The sequence below is a fragment of the Gymnodraco acuticeps genome, unplaced genomic scaffold (assembly GCF_902827175.1).
Source record: "Gymnodraco acuticeps unplaced genomic scaffold, fGymAcu1.1, whole genome shotgun sequence".
Taxonomy (NCBI): domain Eukaryota; kingdom Metazoa; phylum Chordata; class Actinopteri; order Perciformes; family Bathydraconidae; genus Gymnodraco; species Gymnodraco acuticeps.
The window spans coordinates 1,872,373-1,884,298 of NW_022990274.1; the positions used below are offsets into that span (position 1 = coordinate 1,872,373).

An 11,926-nucleotide genomic window follows, 5' to 3' on the forward strand; every position below is an offset into this window, starting at 1 on the left:
AAATGTCACTTGTGTCTAATTATGACATCATAAAAGTGTCAAAGCATATTAGGTAGTCCAATAATACACAAAAACAATATTAAGGTGCATTTCACTTCGATTAAAACATAGCTAACACTACAGAACAGCAATCATATTTGTACTTCTTATAAAAGCATATGGGCTCTCAAACAACGCATAACGTGTTTATAGTTTCTGTAAATAGTCCCATAATGAAAACAAAGAGACAACATTTGGTCCCATAAGGCTCGCGCACAGCCATGTATGGAGCCACAGTGCTGCGCGTGTCTCCATCAGAGCACTGCAGCGCAAGCTCTTCCGAAGGGCACGAGCGCCCACTAGCGGGAAAAACATATCTGAGACAGATGAGGAAATACAGAAAACAATAGAAATGTGTTATTTTGTACATTTAAATGTAATAAAAAAATTACAGCACTGCTTGTATTGATGTTTAAAAAAGTACAACATCAAACGATGAAGTGCCTGGCCCTATTCTAATTAAGAGCTATTTTATCATCAAGCCCACGTCATTTTAAAGAGAAATCCACTTTAGGCTATTTAAACTTTTTAGAAGTTTAAAAAGTATGGCAGTATTTACAGGAGTTTTTCCTTGACCGCCACATTATTTAGGCCTAGCCTACATTATAAGATGTCCTGCACAGGGTTTCCGAACAATTAAAAGGTTGTTTTAAAGTTCTTTCAAAGCATAATTGAGACGGCACACATTGACACTTTCTACAAACACTCTACTTTTAGTCAATGGCCTCTAATTTGATGAGCACTCACACACCTCTGCAGTCGTAGATTACAGGTCCCTGAAGGCACCGTGTGAAGTTTTGACACTGTTTAACGACTTAATTCGATCAGGCTTTCTCCAGGCGGCCGCTGTGGATTGCGGCTGTTTGATGATCGTCCGGCTGATATTCACCGCAGACTGTGTTTATTGCAGCAGCGTGAACATCTCATTAATTTAATTATGCGAAAGGCAAAGGCAACTATATTAGATTAACAAGACTGGCACGCGGCTCTGCGAACCGGCCCATGCAGTTCTCTAAAATAGGCTATAGGATGTTTACTCATTGACCTAAATAAAACAATGCAATTTATAGAGTTTCAGAATGTGTCTACATATTTTAAAGATAGTATTTTATAACTGTGAGAGCTTGATAGTTGTGTTTTTGTTTTCTCTACACACCAACGTTTAAAAGTGGCTGAATAAAAAAATAACTAATATGCCCGTTCTTGAAGCTATAATCATTGATTTAATTTGAGTAAATATGTGCCTCTTCTGTCGTCTGAAGTAACGCATCTCTTAAGGTAATTTCAACATATTCTTAACTTTATATTTCATGTAAATTATGGCTTGTCATCAAATGTGTTGTTTGAAAAATTGTGGATGACAGCGCAGAGGAAGTTTTGAGTTTATTTATTTTTAAATCTCTTCCTTCCTGCCTTTAAAACAAGTCCCTCAGCCCGACGGGCAATGAGCTGTGGAACGTCTTTCTCACACACACACACACACACACACACACACACACACACACACACACACACACACACACACACACACACACACACACACACACACACACACACACACACACACACACACACACACACACACACACACACACACACACACACACACACACACACACACACACACACAGAATCTCTGAGGTTGACACTTGCAAACAGGAAAGCACTTTGGACAGGACTTTAATTGTTGTTCCAACATTGTTCAAAGATAATCAAATGGAAATTGTCCTGCTGACAGACAGGCCGATAGGTATTTCAAACAGACGCGAAACAAGTTTCGGAGTCTCAGCTTGCCTTTAAAAGAACATTTAAAACAACTTAAGAAAACAATTGTAAAAATTAATATGTATAATAGCCCGACATCAATAGCATAACCTGACACTTCTTTGTTTACTTTCTATATTCAGCTTGGAAACTTTTTTTAAACATTGTTTTATCTCCAAGTAGCCTATACTCATTTGTTTCTCTTTTAATTTAGTTTGTGGGGGAAATGTCTCTAAACCAGCTGTAGATTTTTTTTTCAAACCAACTAAATGTAGGCTACCATGTAGCATATTAATTAAATGACTTGTATCAATCAGAAACAGTCCGCGAGAGGCCGCGGTGAGCCCCGTGTGTTCCGCGGCACCAATTAGTAAGACATTAAAATAATATTAGGTTCGTTTGCTCCTCTGATTCAAATAAACAAAGTAACCGGAGTTTAAATACTCACCTCTCAATCCGTCATTGCTTGACATGCACTTTTCGTGATCGGCCCGTGCCGGAGGACCCGGGTTCGAATCCCCTCCGTCTCCCCCTTTCAACTAATTCGCTTAAATAGAGGCACTTTAAACAAATAGTTAAAGAAAAAATATATATATATATTTATATATGGATACATTCATTGAGACTTTAAGCAAACTGCTACCAAACACAGTAGTATTTGTTGAGGTGATTTGTCATGTTGAATATGAGAAGCATGATCTCCTTCAGCAGCCCTTCTGAATCCAGCTGCTGTTACAGGGTTTGTTAACTTGATGTATCGCTCGGCTCAAGGGTGGAAATGGATCGTAGTGCGATACAAACCGCTGACAAAGCCGGTGTAATGTCATTAAAATGTGCCAGTCTGAAATACTACTTATTTAAAACGGTAGTGTAAAGTGCTTTTAATTAACTTATTTGTGAGCTAGGACTCAATAAAAAGTAAAATGGAAGTTGAGGAGCGTTTCCTTTAAACTTCTTCACATCATCACACAGACACATGAGCGGCATTCAATGGATTTATTGAACTGTTCAGTCCCTTGACATTTGGGGGAAATTACATGACAAATTCCAAGTCCCACAAAATAACAAAAAGTCTTTATATACCCACCTTAGGTCAGCCTGCCTGCCAGTCACACACACAAACAAACAAACACACACACACATTCGCTGTCACACTCACACTGCTGCTGACCTTAAACCTGATCTTACCTGAACTTGTCCATCCTAAACGAATCAAGACTTACCAAGCGAGGCGCATTGCCAATTTTAATGTAATCTACAAAACTGTCATTAATGAAGGGACTGTATGCTCGGCTGTTCTCAAAATGCAAAACTCAAGTATTACTGTGACTTTTGTGATCAACTTCCTAACACAATCTGAATTTGGGGGGGGAGGAGGAGGAGTGGGAGTCAGCACATCACAGCAAGGCTAATAAAGTTACATCATACAGGAAATGCACTCTCCCCTGCCTTTACCCACAGGCCCCCTTTTATCGTGGACGACACACACATCCTGTTGTAAGGATCGGTCATGGGCAGCTTGGGAGTCGGGCTGCGTTAACCTGCACTGCAGCGACTTCAAACCTAACACATTTCATCTCAGGTCGACATGCTGCTGTCATTTTAGAAAAAAAAATGATATACATGGCAGACAGAGCTGGAGCAGAAAGAAAAGAGGTTTATGGTGAAGGAAGGAACGTGGAAGACACACCGCTGTCAGCTGGACGGGAAGTTCACTGTGATCGGTTACCACTGCCTGCTTCAGATGAAACGGAGAACAGCAGGCCAACTCCCAAGCTGCACACGAGCTGTTTACAGTAGACTGAAGTACACAAAGTCACACATACTCTTCTATACCGGGGACTGGAGTTCTATAGTAGGTTGCTGGCTGTGAACACATGTAAAGAGGAGCGCACAGGTGCTCGCTGTTAAGACTTAACGGGGGCATGTTAAAGCATTCTACATCAAAAGGTCCCTAAAAGTACAAAAAAAAAAGCACAAACAGGATTCATCTGTGCGGTGGGGGAGAGGAAGGGTGGAGGAAGCAGTCGGGTCCTTCTTGGATGAAGAGCTGCCTCCTCTTCAAGGTAGTGGGGTCTTTCACAGCGACAAGCACAGGGATGCGGCCCGTTCCTCGGCCTTCCTTCTTTCGGCGCTTCCAAAACGAAGCGAGCGTTCCGCAGAGGAGGAGGAGGAGGAGCGGGGGGCGATCGATGACAATGGGGCTCATGGAGGTTGGGGGGGGGGGGAGCAGTCTCATTCCGTGGCCTTGAGGGAGAAGGACAGCTTGGGCCTGGACTTGCCCTTGCCCAGGATGATTTTCTGCTCCTCCTTCTGCTGCTTTTGACGGTCCTGCTCCAGCTTCATGCGCTCCTCGTGAATCTTTCTCTGCTCCTCTACAATACGCAACTGCTCCTCAGCCTGGGGACGGAGAGGAACACACGGAGCAGACAATAGGGGTCAGACAAGGTCAGAACGAGACAATGCTGGCATTGGGGTTTCAACCATGGTAATAATATAAAAGAAGGGTTGATAGTAAAGAGTGTTACAGGAGCGGGTTTACTAATTGAACTCAAACTAAAGCCTAAATAAGATATAGGGTTTACATAAGATTGGGAACAGTTTTGAATTGCCAAAAAAAATTCAGAGTCTTAAAAAAGGAGAGCTCTTTATAACATATTAACTAAGACGTTAGGAAATATGAAAAATAATGAAATCAATGAGTCAGTACATTTTTTGCCACTTCAGAGCTGGTTTTTCTTTCTGCACGTAAGAAGGCACACTTATCATTGGCTGTGATCAGGACGGTAACATTTGTGGGTATCAATATACTCCAAAAATGTTATTAAGAAAATCCCTGTTTTTTTCTTTTAAATATACAAACATGGTTTCCAGGTTTAAAGAGGATGCGATTAGAATGTTTCCGTATGTGAGGAAGGCGGCATGCAAAACAACTCAATTGAGGGTTATGAATTTTAGTCAAATGGAATAAATGTATGAAAACAAGACAGGAAGTAGCAGGGCGTACCAGTTTGGCCTGAGCGTCGGCGATCTTGCGGTTATTCTCCTCCAGGATTTTTTCCAGCTCCTCCCGCTTAGATTTTTCTTCCTCCTAGACGGGTGACACGGTGCCATGTTAGCGCACGAACAGGCTACAGCCACAGAGCACTTTATGCACACACACACGCTCACCCTCTAATTGTCACACATACCAGCACACACACATAAAGTCATTGCACCACAGAGAAGTTTGTTTAGCCTCTCGCACATGACCACACTGTGGCATTCTTTGCAGTCAGCCCGAATTCTTAAAAAATACAAAGAGGGGTCAAAACGCATATAGAAACTGAGGGGGGGGGGAATTCACCGGCAACTACTTTTCCCTCCCCTACCCTTTAAGGAATAATTAAAGCTCATTCGCTGAACTATCGTAAAATTTACACGAGAATAAAAAAAATATATATAGAAGGGGGGGGGGGGGGGGGGGTCCCACTCATCACACTCGTAAAAATAAACATATAAATGACAGACAATCTAGAGGAAAATAGATTTTTAACATCATTATAAGCATGAGAAAAAAGGATACAAATAAAGGAGGGAATAGTTTTGGCTCACCAATGCACGTATACCTACGCATTTTCCTTGCCTGTGTACCTACACAACTGGTGAAAGCATTCAGCATTAAACGGTTGAATATTTACTGTCTCGTCCGGACTGTGTGGCCCCTGCAGAGACAGAGAAGCGCTCCTGGGGTGGGTGGGTGGGTAGGTAGGTAGGTATGGGGGGGGACTCTGCCATACCGCGCCGGCGGCATTCCTCTTTATAACTGATCTCTGTACTGCTTAGCCTTTGCCTGCAGCCACAGCTCATTCTGTTTAAGGGTTTATCCGTTCTGTACGGCGGCCCCACAGGAGAGGACAGTACAAAGTGGGGGTCCACGGTACACTTACAGTACAGGACACGAGTCACGGTGAGCTGAAGGCTGCAGGCCAGCTCGGGGGTCAAGTGCTAGTTAGGAAGACGCTGAGTTGTTGTGTTTCCAAAATAAAAACAACACAAATGTATTTAAATAACAGTCTCAAAATGTAGCAGCAAACCCTATAGGAGAAGTCATGAGTACAAAACACAGTACATTTGCTTTGCTAGAGAGAAAAATCTCTTCAAATTAAAATTATTAGAAAAATATATATATATTAACAGATTAAAAAAAGGTTAGACCACAGATAGTTAACCTTGTCAAAACAGGAAATGTCCGTCATTATGTATCCAAGAGCAGGTGGCGTCTAACAGAAGAATCCCAAGAGAAGGATTGTTAAAGAGAAGGTAGGGGGGGGGGGTAAGCATAACACCTGCACAGGACAAACTGTCTGAATGAACAAATGGGATTAACATTTCTACACATCAAATTGGGTTTGAAATGTCAGCGTAGCAGATAGGAAATCTCCACTTGTGTTTTTAAAACTCAGGAGTTATTGTAGGAGTCTTCAGCTGAATACTCTACACGTTGGTTATAAAAAGGGCCTTTCTACCGGTCCTGTGAGTTACACGGTGTCGGGTTGAGAGTGGGACATTCAGAAAGAGGCATACAGACAAACTGTAACGGCCCGTCCACACGGCGGCGTGCGTTGAAGCTTCAACGCTTCTGCCCATTCACTTTGAATGGGGTGACGTCACACTTTGCCGAACTGCATTGTGGGAGTCTCGCTTCACTTTGCTCGCTTCAAAAGTTGAGCAATGTTCAACTGTTGAAGCTTTGACGGAAGCGTCAGCCAATCGAATCATATGCCAGTACAAGCTCGAGCCAATCAAATCGCGTGCTTGTGTGTCCGGGGCGGGAGATTCATGTGATTGGTTGTTGGGCTAGCTTCAACGCACGGCGCCGTGTGGACGCTGCGTAAGGGGGCACAGGGCTGACCCAATAAGTCCTGTAGGTGAAGGAGGCTTGCTAGGACTACATTTCTCACCCGATTATTCCCGAGCCACTGGCTGCTCCCTGTGAGAGTCAGGGTCACTAGGCTTTAGCCACCCTTCTCAAACACAATACATTATTACTGTAGTATAAACAAACCCCCTTTTTTAATGAAGCCTGGGGAGGCAGTGGACAGGCTCTGTCAGACAGCTTCACTCTCTAAACGAAAGGAAGAAGCAGGGGGGCTGTACTAACTTGAAAGAGCCCGAAAAGGGTTCATCATAAAAACTGTTACAGGACATTAGGAAAACTAAATCAAACTGAAGCCTAAAAATAATTAATAGAGTTTCTCAAAACTTGTAGGTATTTGGGAAGTTTTAAATGGCGAAAAATGTTCAGAGTCGGTGGTCTTAAAATAGAGAGCTCAAAAAACAGAACCGGGGGGGGGGGGGGGAATGAAATAAAGAAATCAGTTCATTTTTGTAACCGCGCCATGGCAAAACTCTCACTGGCAAGTTAAGGAGACCCTCTTGAGACGCCATTCACATTGCCCCATGTGTATAAAACAGGCAATTATACTTTAAGTCTAAATTGCCTATTTCTAGCATAACTCTGGCTGTGAGAACCACATGTCCCATACTCCTAGTGACTGCAAGAAAAAGGATCACTTTTAACATGTGAATGTGTGTACATGTTGTAGTTGTATTACTTTAAATAATTGTAAGCCTTGTGCACGTAAGTTCATGCACATCCGACATATTTAAATTTGTAAGAAATAACAATTTTGACAAGTTAAATTGACAATGAATTAGATTTATTAGTAATGCTTTTGCTACATGATGTCCCTGCAGGCTGTGCATACACCCTCCCTGCAGTGAAACTTGTACCATGGCTAGATCACGCATGTCCTGGAGAAAGGCAACAGTGAGACCAGCTGACTGGGGAAGGTATGTAGGGAATGGAGGGGCTGCGTTCCAAACGACCGAGCGTTACCTCTCTGGCCTTCTGGGCCGTGAGCTCTGCCTGCCGCTGTCTCTCCAGCTCCTCCAGCAGCTGACGCTCCATGATGCGCTTTGCCTCCTCCACGCGCCGCAGCACCTCCCGCTCAATCTCGTCCTTTCGCTTCTCCAGCTCCTCCTCCACCCTCTTGGCTACCAGCTCCTCCACCCGCCGCGCCGTCTCCTCCTCGATCAGCTTCTCCTCGATCTCCTGCTGCCGGCTGGAGGACGGAGAGGGAAACAGATGAGAGGAGCTATGAGAGCGGGATCACAGAGGGAAGGATGCAGGGATTTATCATAGGGCTCATGTGCTGTCCTGCCAAAGAAACACATTCTACTACACTGAGAACAAAACAAGGGAGTGAGTTACCAACACACATTTAAACAAGTATCTTGGCTTTTTAAAAATGATTTAGAAAATGTTATCTGCAGCAGTGTGAAGTTGTATCAATGCAATATATCTTCACATTTTGAAGGATTTATTGTCATAAGGAAGTAGCTACAGTGTAGTGATGAAAAAGTACTAAAATACTGCTCATTGTCATAAAAGATGAATATGGGAAATGTAACGGAAGAATGGTGTGAAGTAGTGAAGGCACAGAGCTCAGGATATAGATATATATTACTTTATAATGCTTACTCTAGTGTTGTTTTCCCACTAAAATGGCTACAGTGGGTTGATGCAGATGGAGTATCATCCTGTTAACCTATTTAAAATGCTTTAAAATTGTTCTTTCATTCTCCAATTAACAGGAAGCTATTAAGAGTGGATGTGTGTTGTCACATCGCTCCTGGCCCCACTGTAAACACACAGCCCACCCTGCCTGGATCTTATTTCATTTTGTCAACCACTGGGAAACCAGAGACCGTTCCAGGCCCAAGTCCTTCCTTATCTCCCAAGTCTCGGTGTCAGGATATTTACATGTGTATACCAGGAAAAGTGGCCTTGTGACCAGGGGTTAATGGAAGAGCCACTCAGGAGGCCAGGTGTTGGGCAGAGGCTGGTGTCTCAGGTGTCTGTGCGCCTCTGGCTACCACACACATTCACAACAGCAGCTTTCCTGTCAGACAGACAGAACCTGCCAGCAGACAAGAAAACTAGCTATGGTCATTATGTGTGGCAACCGCTCCAGTGTTTTAACAGAGAAGCGGCAGTCTATGTGAAGGGTCAAGGGGTTTATTAGTACATGTATTGACAGCCAAGTCAATTGTTTTCCTTTGTGCAACTCCATGTTAGACTGCAGCAAACTAGTATGTCCATGTTAATGTGTACATTGATGTAATTCTCAATAACCAATGAGTACCATAGGGGAGGTTAAGGTAAAAAAGGTACGAAAAATCACTTGTGTCAGATAATGATCCATAACACATTCAGAGGTTAATGTAAAGCACAAGTTACACTAAGACAAGATTCATATAGCTGCTCATTAATGAGTAAGACAACTACCACATTTCAAAACTGTTGGTTGACAAACTGCACAGCACTACCTAGCATCATGCATTAGATTAAGGACCAGTGACCTGTTGTACTGACAGTAATACTTACAACAAAGTTGAAATCTCCTCATTGACACTATGAAGAGTGTAATAATGATAAGCATAGTGCAACAACATGGCTGCTATTATAAAATGGGAATTATCTAAAACTTAAACTTATCTTCAAGTGCAGCCAGGCTGAAAAGGTGAGCTGGCCCCTGCGTTGCTTTCTTCCCTGACAGGGATAATAATGTGTGTGTGCGTGTGTGTGTGCTCAGGGCCTGTGGAGCCTAGCTGACGTTAGCATGCTTTGGCTGCTAGCATGCTAGTGCAAGGAGCTGACGCTATCCATACAACTGAATGGAGCTAGCCTAGCATTTAGCTTAGCACATATTGCAGTTCATTTTACGTTAGATTTACAGAGTCTTTCATTAAAATATACTTACATCTTCCTCTGCCTCTCCATTTCTGCCCTTCTCTCCTCCTCCTCTTTCCTCTGCTTCTCGTCCAGAGCGTTTCTCTTGCTCAGCGTCCTACCGAAGATATCGATGCGCTCCGGCGGCGTGGCTGGTCTTTCTCTGCGGGCTGGGGCTGTGGTGGACCGGGAACGAGAACGAGATTCTCTGCGACGGTTCCTTTTCGCTTCCCGGGACTTGGACCGCTTCTTGGACCTCTCCCTGTCTTTGGACCGGCTCCGTTTCTTGCTGTGCTTGCTGCTTTTGGAGTGTTTGGAGCGGGACGAGCTGCGGCTCCGAGATCGGCCCATCTTGACCAGCTCCGCTTAGCGTTACACCAAACTACGGTGCCTTGTGTCTGATATGTAGGCAATACTGCGAATCCTGTTGCACGAGCTCCTTTTCAAACGTATTGCTTACAGCGAGGTACCAAGTAAAATTGCTTCAATGATTAAATTCTGGAGAAATAATCATTTAAACGGGTTGTTATTTGCCCTACTAACTCTCTGTAAAGAAAGATGGCGGATTGTCGACTATTGCGTTTCCCAGCAGGCACCGCGGCTTTCGGTATTTTCCGGTGGGTTTCGGGAGAACCCAGTCAGGTGAAATCCTAAATCAATGTACAGAGCCCTGAGTTGCCTTAACTTTGTCAATATAAAGATATTTAGAAAATGTTACGTTTATAAATTATTGAACAATTGGCGTCTATAAAGCCTTTGTGTTCAACAGTAATAATTACTTTCTATACATGAATAACCGAAAGCCAGTTTGTTTTCATTTTCTCACATAGTGCAGTTTTGGGTTGTTTGTACTGCAAAGTCAAAGTTACACTTTATTTGAACTGTCAATGATATTGTACATAATTAAAAAGTGTTTACCCTCAAAATAATTACTAAATGTGTGGTCTTGAAGTAGGCTACTTATTGTGTGCTCTCAAGTTATCAAAGTGGTTGCACAAATAGAAGCATGTAATGTATCTTTTATCAGATGTTGAAGTCATGTCAAAGGAACACACCATTGTAGACAGGATCGACCATGTACAGTAACATGTCATCTTAATGGGCTGCTTACAGTTCATGCAGTTTATTCATGATTTCTGACAGAGATACTCAGATACTATTCAAATCAAGTCTTTAAATTAAATAAAATTAAGTAAATTAGTCACTTTGATTAGAAAATGGTATAACCTGCATCCAGCCATAACCACATTTTAAATTACTCTGTTATAAGTAAAAGTCTGGCATACAAAATCTTACTTAAGTTAAAGCACAAAAGCATTTGCACCACAATATAAGTAAAAGTACTTTTAATGCAAAATGGCCCGTCATATAAGGCCTAGTGGATTAGGATGATTGATGCATTAATGTGTTCATCACAGTTTGTAAAGGTGGAGCTCATTTAATTACTTTATATACTGCTGTTGGATATTTTAACCAATCATTATTTGACAATGTTTATTAACCACTTAATTGTTTAAGCTAGAAATCTGCATTTTTAAAGTTACTAGTAACTAAAGCTGTCAAATAAATAGTGAAACGTAAAGAGTAAACGTACAATATTGGCTTCTTAAAAGTAGTCAAAGTAGCATAAATTCAAAATACTCAAGGAAAGTACCTCAATATTGTACTTTAAAACATACTTGAGTAAATGTACTTCACTACATTCCACTAATTCTTCCAGCTCTACTGCATCAGTGTTGTATGAATTATTTTGACTCCAATATCAAAAGATTAACACCTAGATAAAGCACTAATGTCTTCGCTTCCATTTTTCTTTAACCTTGAGCTGGCTCACCGCCTGCAGTTGTTGAGTAAAATTAAGGTAGAAGTGTAAACTGTAATCGTTTAAATGCTCTCCTGCTACTTTTAAAAGCAAGCAGAGTGGCACTACACAGCTTTGAATTGTTGTCCCTATTTGACCTATATTTAACTTTTCCTGTGTCCATTTTTAAATGTTGTTTTCATGCGTTATCAGAGGTTAAAGCGATGCTTTTATCAGATCTTGTAAATATAGCAACAAGAACATCAGATAGCCAACCAACAGACAGAACGAGGGAGAAAATAAAACACAACTTGACAATGACACAGTCCCACACTAAAAGACTGCCATCCCACTCTGGCAAAATGAGGCCATTGTGATAACTCTCCCTGGAGTGCTGTGCTCGAAATAAACTGTCATTACTAAATTTAAAAACACATAACTCAAAAGCCCAGTGAATCAGCTTTAAAAAGGTCACACAACTCAAGCTAAAAATGAAAGTGATCCAACTTCAGGAAGATGTATTTTGTCATTTTTTCTAATTACCT

At 42.1% G+C, this 11,926-nt stretch overlaps 1 protein-coding gene across 2 annotated transcripts; it reads right to left on the reverse strand.

Annotated features, from left to right (window-relative positions):
* Positions 1-2,785: 2,785 nt before the first annotated feature.
* Positions 2,786-10,171, reverse strand: LOC117549504 (arginine and glutamate-rich protein 1). Of its 2 annotated transcripts, none has more exons than XM_034221492.1 (4): positions 9,612-10,171; positions 7,685-7,910; positions 4,811-4,894; positions 2,786-4,203 (listed from the first exon to the last, which is right to left on the reverse strand). In XM_034221492.1, the coding sequence occupies exons 1-4, from the start codon at positions 9,929-9,931 to the stop codon at positions 4,039-4,041; spliced, it is 795 nt and encodes a 264-aa protein (XP_034077383.1). In that variant the 5' UTR covers positions 9,932-10,171; the 3' UTR covers positions 2,786-4,038. The 2 variants fall into 2 exon arrangements, with proteins under 2 accessions (XP_034077383.1, XP_034077382.1); XM_034221491.1 differs by having other exon boundaries at positions 7,685-7,943.
* Positions 10,172-11,926: the final 1,755 nt, after the last annotated feature.

What these genes read in the sequence shown, in the direction of transcription:
- LOC117549504 (XM_034221491.1), bottom strand. Translation starts at nt 9,931, where the DNA reads ATGGGCCGATCTCGGAGCCGCAGCTCGTCCCGCTCCAAACACTCCAAA. An exon ending in CGGCCCAGAAGGCCAGAGAG is followed by an intron (nt 4,895 to 7,684) that starts GTAACGCTCGGT and finishes TCACCCGTCTAG; the next exon opens with GAGGAAGAAAAATCTAAGCG. An exon ending in CCGACGCTCAGGCCAAACTG is followed by an intron (nt 4,204 to 4,810) that starts GTACGCCCTGCT and finishes CTCCGTCCCCAG; the next exon opens with GCTGAGGAGCAGTTGCGTAT.